This window comes from Barbatula barbatula, assembly GCF_947034865.1.
Source record: "Barbatula barbatula genome assembly, chromosome: 15".
In the NCBI taxonomy this organism is placed as follows: domain Eukaryota; kingdom Metazoa; phylum Chordata; class Actinopteri; order Cypriniformes; family Nemacheilidae; genus Barbatula; species Barbatula barbatula.
Window position 1 is genome coordinate 10,866,594 of NC_136778.1, and position 27,566 is coordinate 10,894,159.

Sequence of the window (27,566 nt, forward strand, 5' to 3'; positions counted from 1 at the left end):
GGTTGCTAAGCAGATTTGAATTGATCTTATGCCATTCCAGGTGACAAACACTGAACAAATAAACTCGTATAGGTGGAAAGTTAGTTGAAATTGACATACAATAATGCGCTTCATGGATTAAATTAGCATCTTTGTGGGGAATGTTAAATCACTTAATGATTGTTGATAAAGCAGTGGCTAAGACTTATGCAGTCCTGGAAAACTATTTAGAGAACGTGTTATAACGTAAATCCAAACTTGTGCATACTAGTTATCATGCAATAGTTGTATTGAAGGACTGTATGTTCTCCAACATCATATGAAATAAGATTTTTTAGTATTTAGTTCTTGAGGCTTCCGAGTAGGCGCAGACACACCTTTAAAAATCAATAAATCCTCAATAACCTGTAACAACTAACTTAGTAATAATTTTGGCAGGCCTTGCTTCACTCCCGATCTTGGAGACATTTCAGCTGGCATAGTCTAGAGGGGGCACGATACAAGAGAGCACACACTTCCTGGAGCTTAAGCAACCCCTATCCGAAAAAAAGAAAAACAAACTAGCCAATGGAGGCAAGAGCGTCCAAGTTCTAGCCCCACGTCCGATGGGTCGGATGTTTTATCCTGGTGACCGGGACGCGTAAAGCGTGTTTTATCCAACCGTGCTTTCAGGGATATAGAAGAGGCCGATGTGCGGAGCAGCAGCGGTGTGGAGTGAGCGTTGCGCGGAGGGGAGATCCGTCGACCTCACCACCGCAAACGGCCAACAAGCGGCCTAACGTTAGCACTACCGCGCACACACGACGGGATACCCGCAGTTGGCATACCTGGCATACTTTATGCTCGTTCGGAGCCTCCATAGCCGCTAAGCTAACAGTTAGGTTGACAGGTTAGCTCGTTAGCCGCTAACCGAGTTTTTAAAGTGACTTATTTTACTCGTATCGCTGTGTAATGCGGACCTTGTCGAGAAAAGAGGTGCTCCAGCTCCCTGCTTTATCATAGAAACCGTTCGGGTGTGAGTGCTGGGGCCTTTTAGGACTATAAAGTCTTTTATGTATTAATGGTTAGCTGGCTAGCGATCTAGCGATGTCTATGCCCTCCGCCGATATGCTGGAAACGCCACCCGTGTACCCGTTTGAGGAGATAGAATATGCCGATATTGAGGTCGAAGAGGTAAGTCACACGACTAATATAAGATAAGTAACTTATATTAAGTAGTATTCAAGATGTTGACGGGAGCGTGGCATTGTATAAATGTCATGGAAACAGCCCCACTGTAGCCCTGCTAGCATTGAGACACCTGACATGTATCTGCATAACTTCAAAGTTTCCATTAGTTTAACGTTTTGATCGTTTCTTTTCGTAGGTTGTTGTTTTTGATCGTGCTGTCTAATGAAATGTAACTTAAGTTTGTTTTGTAAAACTCATTTATACTGTTGCACGTAGCTCTATATGTAGACTGTGGTGTTAGGTTTGTTCTAAACTACTCTTTTGCATTACGTTGTGCTATGTTGTCCCATATAAATGTGTTGTGTTTTCTAGGTGGTGGGCAGAGGGGCGTTCGGTGTTGTGTGTAAGGCCAAGTGGAAAGCTAGAGATGTGGCCATCAAGACTATAGAAAGTGAATCTGAAAGAAATGCCTTCATTGTGGAGGTACTGTCATATTCAGCTTTACTTGTTCACACCGGTGTCTTTGGTTAGAAAGCCACACTTTAGGCTGAAATACACTACACCGGGGGTTTTCAAACTGGGTTCCGGGGGCCTCCAGAAGGTTTCAAAGGGTCCCCAGAAAATTGCATGGAAAAAAGATAAAGAAAAATTGAAAGTCCTTTTTTTGCTACATGCATAGTGTATATTTCTATCTGTCTAGTGAGTTTTTATCATTATTGTTTCTTTTTCACACTCAAGGTGAAAGCTGCTACAGCACAAATACATTTGAATTGAAAATTATTATTATTTAATGTTTCCTTACACATAAAAACTTGTAGATGGTAACGTATTTTAGAAAAGGGACTCTCACATTAGGTTCATCTTATTTGGGGGTCCGTGGCATAATAAAGTTTGAAAACCCCTGCACTACACGACTTATAATTTCTAAACAGAACCCTTAGTTAATGCCTAAAATTATTTGTGTGTGTGTGCAACACCACTCACTTACATTGTGATGATTGACACAGTGGAAACCATAACAAAGCTCTTTTGCCAAGTGTGTTTAGCATCTGTTTTGACCAAAGTTGTGTTATGCTACTTTGTGTTTTTATTTTTTAACACGATCACAATCTGCAAAGATATTGCGTTTTATATGTTCGTGCCTTCACAGAGCTCTCTCCTACAATGTTTCCATGTTTCAACTATTATTTAAAACCATGTTTTTTGGCTCATAAAGAAATAGAGTTTATTAATGTTGAACAAGTGGACAAGTGTGAGTTGTGATAATTCGTTTTTTCTCTCAATATAAAGCTTATGGTTTTGCTCTTGTTTTCTGATTTTTCAGAACAACACACCGCATACCTCTTTCCAGTAATTTTTATTTTATTGCGCTGCCTTACAGAAGAGAGATATATCTCTGATGCTGTATGTGTTCTTAAATCGGCCCAATACATCAAACATAATAAGATATCCTCTGACTGGATGGAATCATCGTCTGAAACTGTGTCCAGGCGGAATGCCCAAAATCTGCAGATTGGCACAGACTTTACTACAATGGTCAACTTGTCCTGACTAAAGATCGGACACAAATCTGAGCAAAAGACGTGTTGTGCATTCCAATCCTTGATCATTTATGAGCAGTACTGTGGACACATTATTTATGTTAGTTTGACAGACTATCTTAAGGGTCTTTTTTAATTTATTTTTTTATTTATGTGCCGCCCCATTTACTGTTGTTTTGTCTGCTGTCTTTGTCAATTGCCTTTATTGTTGTTTGTTTACTGTAAAGTGTCCTAGAGCCCTGGAAAGGCGCTATATAAATAAAACGTATTATTATTTGATTGACAGAATTACTCATTCTCTCTGCTCTAGCTTCGCCAACTGTCTCGTGTAAATCACCCCAACATTGTAAAGCTGTATGGTTCCTGCAATAACCCGGTAAGTCTCTTAAACATTCTGCATGTGGGTTTAAACAGGTTGTAGTGCAGATCAGAAGTTCAGTTATCTATTTGAACAGAAGTCTATATTTAACTCTACTGTGTTGTTACTGTAGCTTTGTCCGTAGAGATCTTTGCTAAATGACAGGTTTTGGGCTTTATCACATGCTAATAGTCCTTTACTGGAAATCTTTCTCCAGGTATGTTTGGTGATGGAATATGCAGAAGGGGGTTCACTGTATAATGGTAAGTTATTTTGGTGCACTTTTTCCTCACTTAAGAAAATATCATTAATATATATTAATATAATTATCACACATTAAGTTAAATGTGTCGTCTTGTACAGTCAATCTTGAGGTTGCGCTATACTTTTTGGTAATGTGACTAATGTAAAAGTACCCTTCAGTAGTGTGCAAAAATGTGTAAACTGTTCTCTTTTGCAGCATATTTAGCATGCAATTTTACATGTTCATTAATTGTCCTGGATGTTTTAGCATGTGTGTTTGATTTTGTTTAATATTTTGTGTTCTGTGTTTGACAGTGCTGCACGGCGCAGAGCCCCTCCCTCATTACACTGCATCTCACGCCATGAGCTGGTGCCTGCAGTGTTCTCAAGGGGTTGCCTATCTCCACGGCATGAAACCAAAGGCTCTCATTCACAGGGACCTTAAACCTCCCAAGTATGCACCACTTGCTATCTCAGTCTCATAGCACCACACGGTCCTTCTTCAACACACGCACACCTTCTTCACTTAAACATGTTTCACTGGAAAACATCTAATTTCTGAAGTATTTACAGGTCATTTTAATAGACTTTAGGGCTTTTGGGTCCTTACCACCGGGTTAAGGTCTTTGCACATGCAGTCCGAAACGTTCGTATGCGTTTATTCGTATTTGGTGCTAGTTTGTACGGTGTGTCTGAATTATCAAATCGGCCTGTCAAAATGCTTGCTACGGACACGAAAACGTAGAAAATCGAACCCAGTCAGAATTTTTTAATGACGGCCGAAAATATCGGAGGCAGTGTATATATGTGATTGCAATGTGAGGTCGTATTTACTTTTTAACATTCAGATATTTGGGACTCAATGTGCAATGGCCTTTACTCTAAACCCAAGGTAAACAGAAACCTTGGTTATCTTTCACGTTTCACACATCTTATAATTTGCCAGGGGTTAAGAGATAACCTTGGGTATTCATAACCTGATGTTTCACATTGTGCATCACTAAAGCCTGGGTTAACATTCTTATTTGTATATTATTTGCGGTGTCAACAGTCATGATTGAAAAATAGTGCACGGTAGAGGTCTTCACTTAGGACCCGTACGGGTTCGGTTTTAACTGGTCGGGTCCAAATCCTATTATCCAACTTTCAAAATATTCGTCTCTGTGTAGCACAATCACGGGTCTCTTTGGGTTCAGGTCCACATTTTTGGACCCTTGAAGACCTCTAGGGCACGGTCACCTTAAATAACCAAAAAAATTGTTGTTCCACATCTGAGAGAAATGAAGCCTCACAAATCCTTTTTGGCTGTTTTAAGCCTCCTAAGACGTTACTTACTCAAATAAAAAAAAAACACTTAAAGGATTGTATGCAAAGCGCACTCAGTTTCTGTGACTGTGCACAGCTTATGAAATGAGGCAAGTGCTGTTCAGTTTTTGAGTGGGTGTCCGTTGCTAAGCGTCTGATCCAATCATTCTACCCCGGCTTCGTTTCACACTGCACACGTTTGGCACCGCAATGCAGGGTTAACCCTGCAAAAACGGTGCTACCCTGCTTCAGAGCTAGGTTTCATAACCCCGGTTAAAATGCGGGACAATCGGTGTTTAGAAGGAAGATAACCCGGAGTTAAACGCAATGTGAAATGCCCTTTTGTTGTCACTATAGAGTTATTCCATGTTAGTACTCCGTGTAAAGTTGGTTTGGATTCTAAGGCACCCACAATCACCAGTTCATCTACAGCTTCTTTTTACAGTTCTTTAGTTTGAAGTTGTGTTGTTGATTCTTTTAACCTTTCCCATTGATTTACAGATTTACTCACCAAATGTTGAGGTTTAAGTTGCTTTGAATTACAATACCTCATATTGAACTTGCATTTGAGACGCATGTTCATAACAGGTGTAAACAACAACAATGTATCTCAGTCTCGCCTGAAAACGTGTGATCGTATCTGAGACTGATGTTAATAGCAGACATAAACAGGGCCTTCGTTTTATTTTTGGCTGTTCTGAGTTTCGATGATGGAAATGTAACCTGACTTTTGTTGCCATCCATTCATCATATCAGTGGTCTCAAAGGGCGTATGTTCTGAAGTGTTGCGCTGCATCACTGACATCATGGCATCGTACCGTGTTGGCCAGGGCTGGTTATTTACGAGGCCTGTTTGTAAAAGACCCTGGCAGCACACCCTGGAAACTACCCTCTGGCTTCTCTCCCAGACACCTAGAATGAAGTTCTCGGGAAGAACTGGGTTGTAACTAACATTTGATATATTACTGTCATCTAACCCCGTGAACTGTCAGCAAGTGCCGAGACGGTGTTTAATTGAACTGAAGCACAGTTGGTGGGTAGCTATTCGCCATCTGTATACCTGGATTTCTCCTTAAAATAAAAGAGTGAAAGTTCTCATCCTCAGACCTTCACTAGAATGTTATAAAGCATGTGTCTTTGACTCGTTGGTTGTGCTTGGCCTACTAAAAAAAATCTTATTTGCAAATGCTTGAAATGCATTTCTTTCACACAAATTGTATTTCTTTGACATACCCATGATACTTAATTTTTTTGTAAAGTGATCTCATTTTGGTTTATGTTGGCTTTGTTGCTCTTTCTAGTCTGCTCCTGGTCGCTGGAGGTACGGTACTAAAGATCTGCGACTTCGGGACAGCGTGCGATATTCAGACACACATGACCAACAACAAGGGAAGCGCAGCCTGGATGGCCCCTGAGGTGTTCGAAGGCAAGTTATAGAACCTTCACAAAAACAACACACACTTTCACTCTTCATGCTATTGTGCATTCAGCGTTTCACATCTCTTTGTAATGAATTCTCTTCTCTTATGCTACTTCAGTCTTCACTATTACTCATACAAATATTTCCCTAAAACCAGAAGCTCCTGGCCTACATGATGGATGAAACCATTATAATTTAATGCGTGTGTTGGCAATCACCGGCTAATGGGTTTCAATTTTTCCCCAACACGTTCAGGGGCACTCAGCTGTCAGGGCGGTCGAAGGAAAGCTCAATTAGGAGCAGGTTGTTATCTTGTTTGTTTGGGGAGGAGCAGAATTGCATGCTATTATACCGCTAACATCGCCAGCAGAGGAAACTCTGTGCTCCTCATTTGCAGCGCTGACAGCGGTATTATCAGAAGACCAGAGCAAGGGAGCGTAAAGACATAGTAGTGCGAGCCGCTGTAATTTAAGAATAATAAGAGGGGCAATTAGAGCTCTCTGGGGCAGGATGAGAGGAAATTAGCTCATCTCTTTAAAAGAGCTGACAAGTTTAAGGTGCTCCCACCCTGGACAATGGAAAATACGCTTAGGAGAAATCGATTTTTTTTTGTGTTGTGTTGTGTGGTACAGTTTGCCTCCATTTTATGAGATTGAATGCAAATGTCAGTGTTACCATTAAAAAATATCAATTGTTAAAAAAAATCTTTAAGGTCTTTATTTTATTGTGTTTACAAGCTGCAATGGATTTTGGCATTTGTTTTTCCAACACACAAGATCCGAAAGCTATTATCAACAGCTACATTTGGGTTTCCGAAAAGATATCCAAAGGCTTGCTATTACATCTAATGACATTTTGATGTTATACTTTCAATTTAAATGGTTCATGTTGTGTTTATCTGCTTCAGTTTTCGTACATAATGCATGTTAATTTTCTCTTTTATACACTAGAATGGCAGCAAGACTAAAATTCACTTATTCCTTTTCCTAATCTCGTTTCTGTAGGATTAATAAAGTACATGTACATTAAAAAACAATATGATAATATGATAAGAAATGTACTGTTAATTCCACATCCATGGAACTGGAGATGCATAATTGTTTGTTGTTGGATGTTGTTTGTTTCTTCTAATGCTCTTTTAAATGTTCTAATTTTGCTGTTTCTTTTCCCGTCGGTTTTTTGTTGAGTGTCGACTCTCATGTGTGTGTTTCAGGCAGTAACTACAGCGAGAAGTGTGACGTGTTCAGTTGGGGTATCATTCTCTGGGAGGTGATCACTCGTCGGAAGCCCTTCGATGAAATTGGTGGCCCGGCCTTCCGCATCATGTGGGCTGTACACCGCGGTGAGTTTTATGCTCGCATATCTAATGCCACGGTCACACTAGACTTTGAGCATGCAACATTTGTTCGGAGGGTGCTGCAAAATGGCTTTAAAGAGTGGTCATGTTGTGGTGTTTTGATCTTCTGGTCTCACGCATTCACATGACATGAATTCCCAGGTCAGAGTTCGTCAAACTTGAACTTTGCTATGCAGTGAAATACAGAATATCTTCAGATGGGCCTGCGTTTTGTGCTGACACATTCAAATGCGTATAAATGGAAGTCAATGGAACTAAAAGTCAAGTGTGACTGTGGCTTAAAAGTTCTAGTCGTGGCAAAATATGGTGTTATTATACACAGGTAGTTCATTTTAAAATTCCAAATTCATTATTGTCGTTTCAAAAATGAGTCATGTAAACAATAGGATTAAACCATTTATTCCAAAATGTGCCACAAAGCTATTCTAATACATTATGATGACAATTACACAAGCTTCATTGAGTCTTTCCCCCCATTGACAGCAGGGACATGCACAGGAATTTTGAGGGGCAGTTGCTCTGACCTGAAAAAAGGGCAACCCCCCCCCCCCAAAAAAAAACTTCACAGGCTATATGAAGGACTGAGAATAACAGGATCTTTATTCATATATATTTATATATATATAAAGAAGTAAAACACTGAAATACAGCACAGCACTAAATCACCTTAACTAGTACTAATAATAACACAGAAAAACATAACTCCCTGAAATATCTCTCCCTCTCCTGAATCCGCCTCTTTTCAGTGGGCATCTTGGCTTCAAACCATACCCAAAATAGTGAAAGGATTTAGGCGTTTAACCATTTAGAATAAAATAATTAATGTGATGCATAGCTTCCATCATTAATTCTTCTTGCTCAAACGAAATGTGAGAAACTAACTATCAGCAGAGACGTAGCTTAGTTTGCCTAATGCCTACCTACCAAAAAAAATAGTAGCAGGCTGCTTGTCTGCAAGCTATCTGTCTTATCATTTAGGCTAAACGTGGCAAACTCAGCCTGGATTTTTGAAGATTTTAATTCATTTCATAAAACTTGATGATGATGATCGTTCGTTTGTTATACATCACAAACTCACCTTTTCTGACAACGTTATGGTGGCTATTTCCATAACACAAAAAAGGAGGACACTCAGCATTTAGTGAGGCAAGAATAATTGCATAGGACTCTGGTGTACTCGCAACTACAATACAATTTTGTGCATCATATCGATGGTCTCATGATACAGTGATTCTGAAACAGTCTACTCGTTTTTTTTTTTTAATTGTCTGGCAATGAATATTTGACCTAAGCTTAAGGGAAGATGTACCTGCAGCTCGTCGATTACTTTTGTCTTTCTGTGCTGGCATGTCGCAGGTCCCTTGACTACAAACGTCCACTTCACAGCGACATCCATGAAAAGTGTCTCTACTGTTTTTTTATATAAAGTTGTGCTCTTTTGTCCATTCCGGACTAAATGATGTCTGACCTTTCAGCAAGTTATCATTATGATGTGACGAAGCCAGCATGTGGACTCCACTTCCACGTCGTGGAGGCTTGTTTACGTTATTAACCAATGATATATCAGATATTTATTTGACACCTCATTCAGCCAATCATTTGTTTGACTGGAAATCTTACGGCGTCAGACGCAATGCTGCTGCGTCCCAATAAATGTTCTAAAGCGGGTTTTGTTTAGGCCGATTCAGGACAACTCCAAAAACGAGTACAAATGAGTGTCTGGTTTGAGGCTGCCCCGGACGCCGGACAGGGGGCTTAAAATCCTGACTGTCCGGACGAAATCCAGAAATATGGCCACCCTAGACAACGTTGAGTCTTATCACCCCATAACCGCGACAATCTCCTTCTAGGGCCGCTCATGCAGGCTCAGCTCAGGTGCCGGTCGCGTGCAGCGCTGAACCCACGTAAACAGAGTTTGCCCTTCCCCTTCTGACTTTTACTTTAGTTGCCCGAATACGGAAGTGAATGAGGCTTTTCGCGTTTTTTTTCTCTAGACGTATGTGAAATTTTGCATCCATTGTATGATGTATTTATTTTCCACCTCGGAAGGGCAACGTGAGTTGAGAAGGGCATATGGGCAGTTGCCCGGGCAACCTGACCAAACCCCCCTGTGCACGTCCCTGATTGACAGGTTATCTAGTCATTGAATTATCAACCATTTCCTGTCAATGACGAGTTATTATGGCAATCGGTGTTTGTACTGATGTACAGCAGGAGCCGCTGTTACACACCTTTGGAAAAAGTACAGAATCTCTAAACCTAGAACATATGTCTTATCTGTTTTTAATGATTGTTCGGGAATTAATCTGGGGCAGTCTTTGACCAAAACATTTGTATCATTTCAGCTTTTTAATCAAAGGGATGCATTTTTGAAGAAGCCTACCCACATATGAGGGGTGATAAAAAAAAAAGAACAAATGAAGATGGAGGAATACAGTTTCTTTTGTTTGAAAGCAGAGACTCTGTTCTTTCATTTGATTTGTTTCAAATGAATCATTATTGTTTGTCCATAAATCAATTACAGAAAATGTACCGTGAGCCTTGAAAATTTTGTGAAAATGTTAAAAATGTTTTTTTAAAAGTCTGGCGGGGAAAGAGTTAATCTGATGGAGCCGCACAGTGTGTATATATAAATTGCAGTTGCCCCTAACTGGCTCCTGTCACTAATTTATCAATGATCTGAATGAAGACCGTTGTGGATGATAGTATTTAAATGATAGTCTGTCATCTATCGGTCTGCAGGCACTCGTCCACCTCTCATTAAGAACCTACCGAAGCACATAGAGAGTCTGATGACTCGATGCTGGTCCAAAGACCCATCACAGCGGCCTTCCATGGAGGAGATAGTGAAGATTATGTCTCACCTCATGAAGGTAGTAATGCCACACCACACCAGTGTGCCTGCCGGCACACCCCAGACAATCTGCAACTGGCTGTCAGCAGGACGTTAACATTTTATTCTGTTTTATCCGCCCAGTATTTCCCAGGATCAGAAGAGCCCCTTCAGTACCCCTATCAGTATTCAGATGAAGGCCAGAGTAACTCTGCCACCAGCACAGGTAAAGAGTACCTCACAAGTACCTTGGGCGATCTGTCACCGTGGTTGTTAAAATGGACACTTTTCAGATGAATTTATTATTTATTAAAAGATGAATTAACTAGTTTTACTCTTTAATTCAGGTTCATATATGGATTACACATGCACCAGCAACAAGAATGATATAAACATGGAGCACACCAACTCCCCTGGCAGTAATGACACCATCAAGTTTCCATATAAACCAAAGGTAGCACAACAGCAGTTTTTTGAACCCTAAAAGATTAGTAAATCCAAAATGAGGAGTTAATCCTTCCTTGTGTTTGTTTCAGGACCCATTGAGGCCTGGTCTTCCTCTCTCCAGAGGAGGAAGTGTAGAGAGTCTTTCTGGCAGGTCGCACTGTCTGCCTTCCGACAGCAAACGAATGAGTGCTGATCTCTCCGAACTAGAGCCCAGATTGCCCTTTGCGTCCACAGGTAATGTTTGCGTTTTCAATACTTTTTTGTTAAGTGTCATTGCAATCCCAAAATGCTAGTCTTTCCACCAAACACATTGATTTGTTTATTATGTGGATTTAGTTTTCAATGGATGCAAGACCAGTGATGTATTTGTGAACGACACACTTTAATATTTCTGTCATCAATCTCAAAGTTTTTAGGTTCACACATTAACATGACAGGCACCGTTAACAGTGTCCTTTTCTAGATATTGACCTTACTTCTCAATGCTCACACTGGCTGAGATGCGCAAACACCGGTGTACCAGAGTGACCCCAGTGCACACAAACATACATCAGATACAAAAAGCTCATTGCATGGCATCTCCATTCTTCCTGTGACCCATCCCTCTGCAGCCCATGCCGTGTCAATCTGTAGTTCCAGCAGCCTTCCTGCCTCTGCATGAATGTTAATATGTTGCATGTATATGCTAATGCAAGCGAAGAACGCAGAGACACTTCCCTAACCCTTTCCTTGATGTGTTACACTCTCTCTCCCACTGTCAAGTGTTACACACGTTGTCTGCATGCCTTTGTGGTCGTCGCTACATGTGCGTGTCTGTATGTGTGTTTTTGCAGTACGTCCACTATATAAGCGAGGTCACCGTAAAACAGCATCACATGGCACCATTCTGGACATTCCCAAGATCATCGTCACAGGTACCGGGAGTTCGGGTGCTCCCAGCAAACAGCTCTTAATCGGAGAAGGTTTTCACTGTGGCGCATGAGTTCGCTTTGGATGTTACTCCAGGATGACACACATCCCCATCACAAGACGCGTTGAACTAATTTGATGAGGACTGTGAATCTGGAGTTACACCCATTCCAATCTCTTTCCTCTTTCTTTCTACCTTTTTTTATTGTAGTTAACTGAAGGATGTGACTTTTTACCCACTTCATCCTCGCATATACCTCTAGCCATGAGGTGCTGATCAGCATTTTTTAATAAACAAATATATTTCTAAAAACAGAAATTTAAACAAAAAACAAGTGGCAAATGCGTGCGGATGCGGATGGACATGCAGTCTCATTGGCCTTTCTCATCCTGTTTGGCTTCATTGCAGATGAAATCAGCCGATGTCTCTCTCTTTCTCAGCCGCCACACACTCACCTTTAGGTCGTCCTTGTCTGCAGAAAGGATGACGGCAAACGCTCTGCTTTTCTTTCTTTCCTCCTCCATGTGCACACATGTATTAACTCGTTCATTAATTCAGCGGATGTGGTAATGAATCTCCTTCACATTGAGGGTCATCGCTATTATTATCATCATCCCTAATAAAGGCGAAGAAAATGGGGACAGTGAAGGATCGCAAAGTGGGAATAAAATAGTCGGAAGCAGGAGTCGCTTGATGAAGCGGTTGTTAATTTGGCGTAGGGAGGAGAAAATTGGGACCGCCATCTGGATTGTAGCCCTCCTGCATGCATGCTCTTAACCTGTCAATCATTTCTGTTATTCTCATCATTTTGACATGGAATTGACCTAATCATTGACAATAGGTTTTCATTTCAACAGATTCAATGGCATGTTACGTATGTTCTTTTTTTATGTGTAGTTGGAATAGGCGGTTTCTAGTCAAATCACAAAGATCATGAACTGTATTACAGCATGTTTGGGTTAAACGTTTGGTTCTGTGACATAAGGTCTGTTAGCACAAACCATTGTTTCAACACCTGACAGTAATGTGGACAAAAACACTGTTTAAAGCCTTAAACTTAAAAAAATATTTATCCAAGCTGTGAAGTGATCTAAATGGTAATTTATAAATGTGGCTAGTGTCTGGGTGGATAAACCTCTAGATTTGTCGTGTGTCATGTCCTTTATGGGAGCGCAAAGAGAAATTAGGTTTACTGGTTTGATCTGGTAGACTGGATTAGTAGGCAGTTTTGCCACTTGTGGGACAGTTGATCGAAAAGTAAAAATGTTATTCTCGAGTGATCTATTCCTTTAAGTGCTATACTTTTTCTATAGGTTTTGAAGTGATATACATTTTTTGGTTTGTTACAAACCGTATTAATTTCATTCGTCCTCCACAAATTCTGCATAACACAAAATGTTTAATATCATTTGGATCTTGCTTTTTCTTGCTCAAATTGTCACCATCTATCGAAATTGGTTACTTTTCATCTCTGCTGGTACTGTGCTACATTCTTTACCTGAATCCTAGTTTGTCTGTAAGGACGTTTGTTCAAGTTTGACATTTAGTAATCCTCTGTTATATGATTTTTTATAGTCATGATTGATAGAACAGCTCCTATCACCATTGATTCTTCATCTTACCATAAACCCAAACTCGCAATCCTCACACCATGATGGGAGCTGTCCAATCAATACTGTCTGTGTGATCCTGTAGGTGTGGTTTTTCTGTTTTTGTGCATGAGTATTTCAGGGGTCTGGTCACGTGAAGGCAGCGTAACAGGAACTGCTGTCTTGGTAGTGAGTGGGATTAGATCAGTGCAGCTGTCTGAGTGTCACATCCCTCTTTGCGAGAGCACTTACACTACCAAAACTTATCAGATTCTTCTTTTGTCTGTTTCTTCTCTCTCCCCAAATGTACTTTTTCACAGCGACCTGCGAGCCTCACAGACGGCGATCGGTGCAGGACCTTCCTGCCATTGGTACGGAGTCCAATCAGGTAAGATGCTCCGCTCTCACACATTTGCAGTCGTACAGTCGGAAAGGAACCGGGAATTGTTTAGGCACGTCAAGAAATGGTGTGTCAGACAGAACAAGGTCTTTTTTGTTGTTAGCTTATCTTGTGCGCATCACAAAGGTATTTTATTTTGGAAGGAGATCTCCTATCTGAATGTGCAGTGGGAGGAAGCAGTAGCTTATCAGATGAAGGAGAGAAAGAGAGCGAGGTGTTGTGAGTAGATTTTTTCCAAGTGGCTTTAAACGGGCTGTGTGTATCCCAAACACGATCCTAAAATCGTTTAGCTTGTTATTTTACAATTGTCCTCTTAGGAAAGCCAAGTTCAGTTTAGTTGAAGTGAGCAGCAGACTGCTGTGTGTTCTTGACGCTGGTTTTTTTGTTTGTGTTGTAAAGTTTTTGCCTTTACACATACAGAGACCCACATTTTTACAGTCGCATTGGCAAGTTAATGCCTGCAGTTAATAATATGCAAACGCATCCTTGTTGTTCAAGTTTTTTCTAAATGGTTTCTTAAATTTCGCCTAAAAGTGTGAAGGATGTTTAGTTTCTGCACCAAACGTTCACATCAAATCTAAAATATGTTCGTATGCAATAGGGATGGGTCAGTAGTTGTCGACGTTGCTGGTGTTACATGGTGGGTGGCTATCTACCAATTACGTTACCTGCCCAGCGTTGATTTTTTTTAAGAATAACAAAGTTCAGTTGGACAACGGAACCAACACTTTGTGAAGCAAGTCCACTTGTTTCAGCATAAACAGCAGTCGCAGCATAGAGCAACAAGAGTCATGTGACAACAGTGGGACGCCATGTTTGTCATGTCTAGAAGGCGAGACCTTTTTGAAATAACAAAGTTTGTTTAATATAAGTGAATTTGTACTTTAACTTTTTTGTTGTATCATTACTAAATTAATTAGGGATGCACCGAATGTTCAGCAAGCAAAATTATTTGGCCGAAAATAATAAGTGAACATGTCTGATGCGATCATGCAGCAACCAGCGTGGAGAGAGAGACGGGCACGCTATATTAATGCAGCAAACATGTCGGCAGTGTGTGGAAGCATTTAAAAGCTTTGTTACCAGTAGACTGTAGCCTACTTCAGACGGGAGCGTGCGGTCCGAAGCCCCGCCACTCCCGACTTCCTTTGACATCGCACTGCGGTGGCGTGCACACAGTTCCCTGTACTTAACAACTTGGAATGTGAAGCTATGTCTGTGCATCCCTGGTACACCTTTTGAGAGAACAGACAGTCAGCTTTTGTGGACGGAGTTTAGAGAGAAGCGAGTTGTCAGCATGCATTGCTTGCATGGATGTTGGCTTATGTTAAATGACACTTTTTAATGAACTACTATGTTGTATGCGAACAGAGCACATTACATTCGTTCTACAGTCAGTTAAGTCCGTTAAATAAGGGAGAGGGCTCAATATTTGTTTTACCTGGTCTTGTATTTTAAGATCTTTTATATCGATAAAGCAAGATAAAATGTAAAAAGCACATTTTGATCATTCAGGCTATGCAGTGAAAAAATAGGCTAAATAAATAGAAGAAATGCAAAAAACATGTTTTGTCTTCGGCCAAGAATTTTCATTTCGGAGCATCCCTAAAATTAATAATAAACTAAGCTTTTTGAAGCAGAAAAGGCAGGTGCAATGTCCATCTTTTTTGTTTTATAAATAAACATAGAAGTTTATATTGTGCTATTTTATATATTTCATTAATATTGAACACAATTTTAGCCATATGTTTAAGTCATAGAAAAGGAAAGATGTAAAGATCTAATGTTGCAGATGAAAATAAGCACTGCATAGGGTGAATGTCATCTACAAATGTATTTTTTATATATTCTTTTTTGCTTCTATGTGTAAACTGTCATAGTACTGTGTTGTTGTTGTTGATTTTATTTATCAAGAGTAATATTTTCTGCTAAATTCAAATACAAAATGTGCATGGCCACATAAACCTCCACCTAACTGGTGTATTCGCACATCTATTAAACGTGGGAAAACTTCCATCCCCCTCACAAGACCTATTTGTTACAAAATAAAAATTCTGATTTTTCAATGTTTATTCATGACATATTGTTTGACCAATTACAGGAGAGCAGGAACAGCAGCAGACCATCAAGCCCCAGTGTGAGGATGATTACACCCGACAAGACAGGTAGAGTCTAGCGTTTTACTTGATCTTCTCGCAGGTATAAAGACACATACACACATCAATCTAATGCAGAGATTCCGTGATAGCCAGAATAGACACACAAACAGGCAGAAAGATTTTATGTGTGATATGTGTGTGTATAATAACCTTATCAATTATGGATTTTGTTGCATTACATCACATGCAGAATAGAGCAGATTGCAACATTTATTTAAGGATTTGAATGAACTCTAAGGTCACAGCAACAGTTCACATCCTCGTCTGTTTGTGTGTAAATCAGTGAGGGTAACCAGCTCAAGCCGAGCTGCAGAAGTTATGTAAGCTTTATCAATGATGGACTCTCCTGTCTGACGCTAACAGTCCTGAGCTGTTTATCACTCAACAAATCACTTTATTCTATATCTGAATAGTATTACTCAGGTCTGTTGTTCTCACTCCAAACTTCTTTTCTCATTCCTGTAGATACCAATGGCTCAGATAACTCCATCCCTATGGCCTACCTAACCCTGGACCATCAGCTTCAGGTACAGTGTTTTAAAGATAGTCATGACGGAGTTGATACGTTGCCCGGATAAAGTGTGACAGCTCATGCGTGGAAAATCTTATGCCTGTTTGTATATGTCAGTAGCTTGGTTTCCAGGGTAACTCAGCATCTCGCCTCTCTAAAAAGATTCACAAGGTATAAAAACAGCCCTTTAATTGAATCAAGTCTGGGACACAGTGATACGAGGCCTTTTTGGCACTATTTATACGATGGAATTGGAAGTATAAATATGAAGCAGCACATTGAGAGTGAGGCGTTTGGATATTTTTGCTGCCGTGAGTAGTGCGTGTAACATTTTTTACGTTTGAGAATAATTGAATAAGCCATGTCTTTGTGTCTCGCAGCCTCTGGCCCCATGTCCAAACTCCAAAGAGTCGATGGCAGTGTTCGAGCAGCACTGTAAGATGGCACAGGAGTATCTGAAGGTGCAGACGGAAATCGCTCTGCTCATTCAGAGGAAGTAAGTTAGAGCGATCTCAGTCGTTACAAAAATTCAGTAACCAATGCTAATGCCTTGAACTATTCTAATACAGCGGAATTCAATAACATAAGTGTCCATCTCTGTAGGAAAGAGCTGATCGCAGAACTGGACCAGGACGAGAAAGATCAGCAGAACGCTTGTCGACTCGCTCAGGAGCACAAGAAGCTCATGGAGGAGAACAAGAGTCTGTCCACTTACTACCAGAAATGCAAGAAGCAACTGGAGCTGATCAGAGCACAGCAACAGAAGAGACAGGGCACCTCATGAACCTGCTTCAAACACACAACCTCCCTTCATGTAACAGAGCCAGACTGACTCTATAATCACAGTCCTCTTTCTAAATTCCCCCCTGATCCAAACATTGGGATATACCTGTAGTTTGGCCCTAAAACCCTTTATTCTGCCTGTTAAAGCACCTCAGCCTGCCCACAAGGGCAGTCATGCCCTTACGACTCTTGTGCGGTGTCCATGACTGCGAGACCCTGAGCTCAACTGCACAAGCATGCAGCAGCGGGCGGGCGGGCGTAGAACGTAGATGTACAGTACGCCGTAAGCTGTGGTAGGAGATCTGCAGACAGCTGCTGTTTGACAAATGAGCCAGCAATCGTGAGTGTGTTAGCAAATACTTTTCATTTAAAAGGGGGAAACTTATATCTTATGGGTTCTGAAGTCTCTATTAGAAGTGCAGAGATGTTCAACGGGAGGATAAACAAAAAAGAAACGTATGCCCTCGGAAATGTCAGTTTTTAACTCTTTCTCTAACATCCCGGAATTCCTCGCGAGGTTTACCTCATTCCCTTCCATTAGGTGTTGATCCTTGAGAATGTGAAAGCGGCTTTACGTTAGTTACATAGACACAAAAGCTAATTTTACAGGTTTTCATTTTAGATTCTTGTTTTATGGCTTCCACTTATTTTAAGTACTTTTAAACCCTTTTATGCAAAAAAAAGTGCTACAGACATCCGTTTTCTATTTGTCTACCCTAAAAAGTGTTGCTGTCATAATGTCAGTATAAGTTTAAATTGGGGGATGTATCTTACAAATGCCTTGCATGTCGACTCGGTGTTAAAACACAGGGAAGATCTGCGCGTGTATACGAAAATACTTGTAATCGGCTTCTTTTAACGTCCCTTGCGTCACTCTGAATGAGGCCAGTTTAAGGACTGAGCCAAAACTAACAAAGGGACTTATGAGATTGTGAGTAGAAACATTTTTATCATGACTTCAGTATTCTCCTGTTTCTTTGCTCTGTCGTGTATCTTTCTTTATCTAACTTGATGGTAATTTATCCAGGGTTTTCAGAGACGCTTCATAGTTTTATTCTGTCACTATGAGTTTAATTTATGTATTCTTAGTTCACATGATGCCTTAGCATTGAATTGCTTGCATTTACTTGACTTGTTTTGTTGTTTCGCCGCAAGCTCGATGTAACTCGGTATAGAAACGAGAGTGGCTTTTTTAATAAGGCTTGCAATATGAATGAAATCAAGAAGGTGATGCATGCCGAAGTACGGACAGAGTTTTGCCGTCAATATGCTGCAGAAATCACCATTTCTGTTCGTTTAGTTATTCATGCCTGTATTTTATTTAAGTCATGATGTTGTTAGCCATGAATTTGGTTAGAAATCACATATTGTTTACTCACGGAACCACCCCACCCACTCACTCACTCACTCACTCAACCCATGTTTTGCACAATCCAGCCAATACTGGTGATCACTGATTTTGAAGAACACTCATTGTAAAACTCATGAGCGTGGTAAAGAGATAGATGTTCAAGATCTTGTTTTCCCAGAAATCCTTGTTCTTTCTGTTCAACAGTGAAGTGGTGTATTGTTTTTTTATGTTCCTAATAAGTTTCTGTACAATGTGCTGTAAATAAGATGTCTGATTTCTTAAGCTATTGGGAACGGGAATACACAGGTGAAGGTCGCATCTTGAAATAAATCGAACCGGTAAACATTTCTTTGGGGTTTAGTTTTTGTGCAGTTTTAATGATGGAATCAATACCGTGCTTCATAGCCAGCCAATCACAAACATTTCAATACATCTTGAACCGTGTAGATGATTGATGGTTTGTTCATTTTGTTGTTCGTTGTCAGGTGTTTTATTCCTAGGCAATTCCATGTAAATGTCAAACCTTAAGATGAAAATATCAAATTCGTCACACTGATTTATCAGAGGTTCAAACCCTCATGTGAAATCTCAAATTTTCCTAGCAAACCAAAATACAGATATGTGAATAGTCACATCCATAACTTTCCAAATTCCTCATAAATGGGCATATGGAAAAATTAAAATGAACTATTTTGCGGTCTATAATAAGCCATTATTCTCTCTTAGTCGCGTGTTATTGCTTCTGGTTTGAACATTTTAATTCACAGAAATACTCTCAAAGACATGCATCCTCAACAACGTGTCAGATCCATGACGCACTTTTTTTGTTTACATATTTGATATTTTTATGATGTATGGAATCTATCATCAGGGGTTGAGTCAAATATAAACATGATGAATATACATTCAAATACAAATACATTCTCTGAAAATTTACATTTCAAGTTTTGACAAAAAAAGTCACAAGCTTCCATTCAATGTAGTGGCTTGAGATCATGGTCGTGTTACATTAACTCATGCACTCATGCTATACGTCATCGGTGCGTGTTTCCAGGGATTTAAACCTAAAATCGCAGCAGTAGCGCTGCTAATGCATCACTCTATCAATTGAGTTTACAGAAACACAGTGTTAACCTACATTAAGGTGTTTTAACATTTTTATACCAATGTATTAGATTAAAGATGGAGCACCTTCAGAGTACAAACTGTAAGCGATATGAAGCTGTAATGCGTAATTGAGCCAAAAGATGGCGGTAGAAGCCAGGTCATTTATTTCTCGTTTGCGCAAACACTTTCTCTCACAAACAAAGAAATCTTACGTGTCTAAGAACGGTGCCGATACAAAAGACCAGCAAAATGACTCAACAGCATGCAATATGTATGTCCTTAATAACCTAGGGAATTTCTTAACCCGAGGCAGTAAAGAATTAAGATAAGCATTTCTGCTATATAAATATATTTTATGAATATAAAATAAATTGATCAATAAAATAAGTGGTGTGTATAAAATCCTTAAATAAGACTTCTGACAATAGGATTAAAGGTTTTTTATATCACGCAGAGAGTCACGCCATATGCTTGAAGTTGACATCCAAACATGGAGACTTGACTTGAACCCATTCAGGACACATGATATCACTTCTTTCCCCTTTGGGGTGTTGTGGCTTCTTTGGCTATAGTGTTAAGCGTTCATGAGGTTGGGATTGGACTGAAGGTATTGTTTTGGAACTGCCGGATGCTATTATCCTGGTGGGGGTTATTGGGGAAATGAGAAACAGACTGGGTGGTTTTGGATGACCATAGTGACCCTGGGCTTAGATGAGGTCACCGGGAAGGGTTCTACGTTACAAAAACTGTGAGGCTGTCGTGACATATCTAGAACCGTGTTTACTAGGATACAGTTTCAGACTAAAATCTGTGAATCAGAAGCTGATGTAATAACATCAAATGTGATGCAGTGCACAGGCAGAATAGTGAGGCTTTGTTTTGCACATTCTGTCAACAGAATTCCTTAAAATGCTTACAAACCGAAACATTATTCTCTCTTTTTATTTTTTATGAGAAAAAGTTAGTCTGGAATGTGTATTAGATTTCTCCTTTTCTCTCCTCCCCCAATCTCCCTGTAACCATGGTAACTGCCTGGAAATGGGCTAGGAATGGTAGAGCTGGTTGCAGTTTTTAGTAATGGCCAGAATTTGGGTCATAATATCTGTATATCAGTCTATAAATTCCACAGTGTTCCAGATACGTTATTTCATTAACCAGAATGATTCCCTGGCCGGTTCTTTTGAAATGTGGCTGTGGGCGATTCTTCACATGCATGTGACGCTTCAGAGGAGACAAAGAGATCTTACTGCTGCTGGCGCTCCGGTCTGAGGTGTTTGGTTTATTTTTCCTCCAAGAATAAAGAACATAAACAATCTTAATGCGAAGACTGCCCCTAATGCATTGTAATGCAAGTAAATCAGTATGTGTTTTTCACACTTGTTATAATATAAAATATAAATTATTTATCTCCGGTGATGTGAAGACTCAGTCTTCTGTGACTCATCAGCACATGCTGTAAGCTGCGGGTCTTATTTTACCAGGTTCGTTCTCACATGCTGCAGTTGTGGCTGAAACTGTTAGTCCTCTCCCTGTTTTGGAGTCTTTGGCTTACTACCGATCACAAAATAACATCAATTACAAATAAAACCATCAGTTTAGAGGAAAGACTGGTGCATTTGGTCTGTCTTTGTATAACTGGTGATGCCATTCGCTAAATGTAGAACATGCATCATGTGACCTTGAGGGTATAACCTTCAGCTTGCAGAAGGCACTTTGAACAAAGAGTAACAACGACAATAAAAGCTATATGTGGAATGCAGAAAAACGTGATAGATTATTTTAGTCTAAAAATATATTTTTAAGCTGCTCTCTATAATATTTACATTATATGGGGCCAAGTGCAGTCAAGATCCAGAAAGCACCATACGATCCTCATAAAAGAAATCACGCAACAATCAAGTGGTTCCAAATCTTTATATATAGCCTATATATTTTTAATGAAGATATTTGGAAGAATGCTTGAACCAAACCATGGCCACCGTTGACTGCCATAGTAGGAAAAATTGCTTTTGTTGAACACAAAAGAAGATACTTTGAAGAATGTAGGAAAGCAAAACGTTCTGGGGCACGTTGTGTTCTTCCTACTATGGTGGCCAAGAGCTGTTTGGTTACAAGCATTCTTCCAAATGTCTTTCTCTGCGTGCATCACAGCAAAGAACAACTCGGGGGTGAGTGATGACAGTGTTTCTGTTTTCGTGTGAACTGTCCCTTTAAGTAAATAACAGTATTTTCATTTTCTCTAGGCTACTATTCCTTTAAACGCAACGAGCGAGAAACATGTTTGTGACAGAAGGATGTAACTGTGTGAAAGTATGAGAAAGACCATCTATTGTTCCGATCGTGGGTGCCGCTGCGTGGGTGGAAAGCTTTGAGTTTGTGGAGTGATAAGCGTTTCAATGCACAGCGCTTCAGCGCGACATCCTCACCTCTTCAAAACTGATGAGTCATCTCGCGCAACCTGTTTATTATTCTCCGCCTTTGAAATGAACCAGAGAGCCCGTGAAGCCGCTCACCTACAGAAGAGTCTTGATGGACGGGATTTCATCCTTTTAATAAACGCACACGGACAGCTGGTCACATGGAGGAAGACGATATAGCACGAACGCATGCTCAGGTCTAACGGGATGGTAATTTATGCACTTGTGCATTCTCAAGGGCCCCTTAAAAACAATTGTGCTATAAAAAAGCTGATCATTTCATTTATTCGAGATTGTGCGCACCATCTATAAACGCCACAGCGTGTTTATACAGCTTTATAAAGCTCGACCGCGTGGTGAGATGTTTTCATGTTTCAGCATCAGCACTAATCCGTGCGCTAACTCATCAATTATAGATGGCGTGTTTAATACACGTGCACGTATACGCAGAGGCGGGATTTCATACAGAGGTCGATCGCCGTTGAGAATGTGTGTCGTGGATGGTTTACCCCCAAAATAATCATTCTTACATCATTTACTGACCCTCGTGTTTTACCGTGTGACTGACTTTCATCTGCAGAAAACAAAAAAGAGGACGTCAAAAGAACATCCTAACAACTTGAGCTCCCGCTGACTTCCATTGTATGGACACAAACCCTCCGAGACATTACTCAAAATATCTTCTTTTGCGTTTCACAGCAATAGAGAGTCATAAGCAGGTTAAATAAATAAATAAAATGAGGGTGAATAAATAATTTTGTACCATTTGATCCAACTGCAACCGTATAGCACTGAAAACATTTGGGATGCGTTCGATTATGATTCACTGGGGTTAAATCTGTTCTAAATTTCGTTTCCTTGCACGGTTGGTTTTCACACCTGTTAGTCTGCAGTAAACACAAATCTGTCATTGTTCGGCTGCTTTGCTTTCAGTGCAAGATGATCAAGAAACACAAGCCAAAAGCAAAACTATTGGTTTGGCTCTGGTTTGAAACCTCATATAGCCCCCCCCCACACACACACATGTGCATATACACCCACATTTACATCAGCTCACAAATGTACAGCTATGAAATATCAACATTCTTTTGTCTGAATATGCTTTCTTCAACAACAGCTTTTTATAGGCAGGTTTAAAACGTCCAAACCGAATTTAAAGGGAATTCGGAGGTTAATGGTTCATAATGAAGTTTAATGAACATCTCTCATGATTAAATAAGTGCAATTGTCATATTGCTCCAATTGTATGCGGTTGCGTTTAGTATTTTCAAAACCCCTGTGTGTGTTTGTGTGAGAGAGAGAAAAAGAGAAAGTGTGCATAAAAGTCCTCAGTATGCAGAGGTGCACAGTGTTCTCAGGGGGAAACGTTACCTCTCCTGCAGGTAACGTGAGCCATTGTTAGTATCTGTGTGGTGTCTGTGTTGTGAATGGCGGTTAGGTCTCTCCCCGAGGCTATGCAGGAGAAGCTTCTATTGACGTAATCCAAGCATTTGGCTTGAACTGCAGTGTTGGCTACCCTCTAAGTTTACGTCTTTGCACCTCTGTCGGGGCTTGCCTCGCAATTTAGCAAGCCAATATAGAGATTTTATTTGGCACCGCGTTGCAGTGGTGCGACCGCAATGCCAATTAATCTCCTCCGAAATGAGTCATCAAGTGTGACCGACCGATGTGCATTTGACTGGTTCAAGGGGCATGTTTTGAATTTACATCAGTCCTTTCTGTTATGACTCATACCTTTCGGCAGCTTGTGGGATTTGACATGTTCTTTTAGATTGCGCTGTATTTGAATCTGCACAGTACAAAAAACGTATTTGGTAATTTCATCTATGCAGTTTTGATACTGATAGTGTTCAGGCTATAAAAAGTATTGTAAATAACTGTGCCATTGCCACAATTCAATGGATTTACAGTAGTCTGTCTGTCAGAATTTCTCTTTCTTGTCGATGATGGTGAGACCAGATATCAGCTGTTGTCAGAGTTACTGTGCATACAAAAATCTCATTGAATTATTATGTTTGGAAATGTAAACTGATATTTTCTACTGACAAATAAAATTTTGGGGCAGAAATATTTGTAGAGCTGTCACAATATCTGATTTCACTATATCCTTTGCATCCGGAAAGTATTCCCAGCGCTCCACATTTTGTCATGTTACAGCCTTATTCCAAAATGGATTCAATAAATTATTTTCTTCAAAATTCTACAAACCACACCCCGTAATAACAACGTGAAAGAAGTTAGTTTGAAATCTTTGCAAATTTATTACAAATAAAACATAAGTATTCACAGCCTTTTCCATGACACTCAAAATTGAGCTCAGGTGCATCCTGTTTCAACTGATCTTCCTTGAGATGTTTGTACAACTTGATTTTCTAGTCCACCTGTAGTAAATTTAGTTGATTGGACATGATTTGGAAAGGCACACACCTGTCTTTATAAGGTCTCACAGTTAACAAAGTTAAATTCTTGGAGGTGACCAAGAACCCGATGGTAACTCTGACAGAGCTCCAGCATGTCTCTGTGGAGAGAGGAGAACCTTGAAGAAAACTCCACCAATCAGGCATGTATGGCAGAGTGGCCAGACGGAAGCCACTCCTCAGTAAAAGGCACATAACAGCCCGCCTGGAGTTTGCCAAAAGGCACCTTAAGGGCTCTCAGACCACGAGAAACAAAATTATCTGAATTATTCATTATCTGACTGCATTCTATGGCCTGAATGGCAAGCGTCATGTCTGGAGGAAACCAGGCACCGCTCATCACCTGGCCAATACAATCCCTACAGTGAAGCGTGGTGGTGGCAGCATCATGCTTTGGGGATGTTTTTCAGTGGCAGGAACTGGGAGACTAGTCAGGATCGAGGGAAAGATGAATGCAGCAATGTACAGAGACATCCTCAATGAAATCTTGCTCCAGAGCACTCTGGACCTCAGACTGGGGCGAAGGTTCATCTTCCAACAGGACAATGACCCTAAACACACAGCCAAGATAACAAAGGAGTGGCTACAGGACAACTCTGTGAATGTCCTTGAGCGGCCCAGCCAGAGCCCAGACTTGAACCGATTAAACATCTCTGGAGAGATCTGAAAATGGCTGTGCACCGATGGTCCCCATCCAACCTGATGGAGCTTGAAAGCTCTTGCAAAGACAAATTGGAGAAACTGCCCAAAAATAGGTGTGACAACCTTGTAGCATCAGTCTCAAAAACTTGAGTCTGTAATTTGTATCAAAGGTGCTTCAACAAAGTATTGAGCGAAGGCTGTGAATACTTGTGAACATGTGCTTTTTTTCGTTTTTATTTTAATAAATTTGCAAAGATTTAAAACAAACGTCATTCACGTTGTCATTATGGGGTATTGTTTGTGGCTTTTTAGGATAATAATTAATTGAATTCATTTTGACAAAATGTTGAAAAAGTGGAGCGCTGTGATTTATATTTATACAGTGCATCCAGAAATTCACAATAACTATTATTGCAATATCTATCAATGTTTTTGGAAAGAATAAATTAATAATGTCACTCAAATTCATCTTCATTTTCTTGTTTTTTTTCTGGTAAATAAATCTCATTTGGAATGCAAGTATAGGCCAGCAGAGAGGGAGTAACCATATATATTACAGAGAAAGAAAACTTCATTATTCACCAAATATTCCATTAATTTACTTAATAGAATTAATAAAGGTAATTGCTTAATTTCTTATTGTGATATTAAAAAACAAAACTTAATTTTTTTTAGTGCCTAAAACTTTCTCTAGTTTCCAAGGACACTGTTCCAAATAAAGTATATGTAAATAAATACACATATGCATGCCAGTTCTTTCTCATGGAGACAAGATCAGAGAAATTAATTTAGCAAGCAAGCGATTTGAGCCTTCGATAGATGACAATGTGTTCAAGTGATAGTTACAGAGCAATGTAAGGTGCCTTTCTGTTTATTAAAGCTGTACCGGGTGCATGTTTACATTTTGTCATTTAGCAGACGCTTTTATCCAAAGCGACTTCACGAGAAATCAGGAAGCAATAAAGCGATATGGGTTTTAAGTAGTTTTTTGAATGTTTGGAGAGATGTGGTTGACCGGACTGAGTTAGGAAGAATTACTGTTCTCTTACTTCTATAGGTTAATTTGTGAAATAAGAAATCCCGTCCAAACTGCAAAGTCCACCTGATCTCTATCTGTAGGTAATCAGAATTTGGATGACTATGATGACCTGCCCTAAATCACTGTCGGCACAGCGGGGCTCTTTTAGAAGACCCCAGGAAGAGGTCAATGAGTACAGGAATGCCCCTTGAACACCTTATACATGTGTACATTTGGTCATAAACGAAAGTATCTTTTGCTCACAGGCAATGAGTAACTGGAGTGTTCTGACCTTACCATAACAAGGCAAACGAAGAATATCCAAAGACGTATGTCTGCATAATTTGGAACCACGGAAACAGATCACATCGGAGATTAAAATAATCTCTACAATCACGACAATAAATTTCAAAAAAGAGCAGGGAGTGTTGTTTTTGGTGGGTAGCCTACAATCATCAAAATAATTGGACCAATAAGAAGATATACTTCATAGACTGTGTTAAAAATCTCTCTTTTTGGTTATTTCATGGGTGTAAATTATAGTCACCGCTGTTGTGGTTTGTTTGTTTAATTATTTTCTACATCCAGCTTTGCGGGACCCTTTCTTGTTCACAGAATCCCTCACAAATGCGAAGGCTCTGAATTGTATAAAAAAACCAGGAAAAATGTCTGTGGCAGCTATGATAATTCATAATTACATGCATTCTCCCCTGGGGCAAGAACGCTAGTGCATTTTAAATTAGAATATTTTATTGCGGAAGCCCTTTTCAGCTAAGTAAGTGTTCTGTAAGTAGGATGGTGTAGAATAAAGCGTGCTTGTATTATGAGCTGTGTTCCCTAGGTAGGCTGCTGAATATCTGCGCTTTAGAGTTTCGTTTTGATGTTGACTTTCAGTCTTCTGAGCACCAGACCTTCAAATACCTAGATGTTTATGTATATGTGTGTGTATATATATATTTATATATATAGGGTACACACGCACTCGTTTGTCATTATAGCAACATGAACATCAGTTATATTAAACATATTGTTTTAAAGGGATACTTCACCCAAAAATGTAAATTCTGTCATACTCTCCTTCGAGTTGATCCAAATCTGTATCAATTCCTTTGTTCTGAAGAACACAGAGAAAGATATGTGAAAGAACGCATATGACCAAACAGACCTTGCGTTCATCGGAACAAAGACATTTTTACAGATTTGGAACAACTAAAAGGTAAATAAATGATGACAGAATTTTAATTTTTGGGTGAAGTATTCCTCCTTAGTGATTGTACTATATTTTTACAACTATACGTCAAATTAATTATTGATCTTTTTCTGAAACTATATCAATAAAATGCAGACAAATATTTATGAAATGATTTATCAAATTTAGTAAAATAACCCTGATAACATCCTAGAAAACACTGTTCAACATTTGTATATGTCCAATTTGAACCCCCTAATTTCACTATGATTTCAAGTTTGATTTAGTCATTGTCTTACTCGTCAATATTAAAGAAAACAATGTTCTATTAACATTATACAGGATGTTTATGTACAAAACAGTAAATCAAATTCCCACACTGGGTCACATCTTTCAAACCTCCTGGTTACAGACGCACAT

General features: G+C 39.7%; 1 protein-coding gene across 4 annotated transcripts; it reads left to right on the forward strand.

Annotated features, from left to right (window-relative positions):
- The first annotated feature begins 388 nt into the window (after positions 1-388).
- map3k7 (mitogen-activated protein kinase kinase kinase 7) lies at positions 389-18,705 on the forward strand. Of its 4 annotated transcripts, none has more exons than XM_079474668.1 (17): positions 441-1,152; positions 1,522-1,632; positions 3,001-3,066; positions 3,266-3,311; positions 3,607-3,745; positions 5,898-6,022; positions 7,230-7,358; positions 10,116-10,246; positions 10,351-10,432; positions 10,554-10,660; positions 10,743-10,887; positions 11,487-11,567; positions 13,473-13,540; positions 15,654-15,717; positions 16,177-16,238; positions 16,603-16,718; positions 16,826-18,705. In XM_079474668.1, exons 1-17 carry the CDS (start codon positions 1,066-1,068, stop codon positions 17,004-17,006), a joined length of 1,740 nt encoding a protein of 579 aa, XP_079330794.1. In that variant the 5' UTR covers positions 441-1,065; the 3' UTR covers positions 17,007-18,705. The 4 variants fall into 4 exon arrangements, with proteins under 4 accessions (XP_079330795.1, XP_079330794.1, XP_079330793.1 ...); XM_079474667.1 differs by having other exon boundaries at positions 443-1,152; positions 5,898-6,026; positions 7,234-7,358; XM_079474669.1 differs by lacking the exon at positions 11,487-11,567 and having other exon boundaries at positions 389-1,152.
- The last annotated feature ends 8,861 nt before the right edge of the window (positions 18,706-27,566 follow it).

What these genes read in the sequence shown, in the direction of transcription:
- map3k7 (XM_079474668.1), top strand. Translation starts at nt 1,066, where the DNA reads ATGTCTATGCCCTCCGCCGATATGCTGGAAACGCCACCCGTGTACCCG. An exon ending in ATTGCCCTTTGCGTCCACAG is followed by an intron (nt 10,888 to 11,486) that starts GTAATGTTTGCG and finishes GTGTTTTTGCAG; the next exon opens with TACGTCCACTATATAAGCGA. An exon ending in TCCCAAGATCATCGTCACAG is followed by an intron (nt 11,568 to 13,472) that starts GTACCGGGAGTT and finishes ACTTTTTCACAG; the next exon opens with CGACCTGCGAGCCTCACAGA.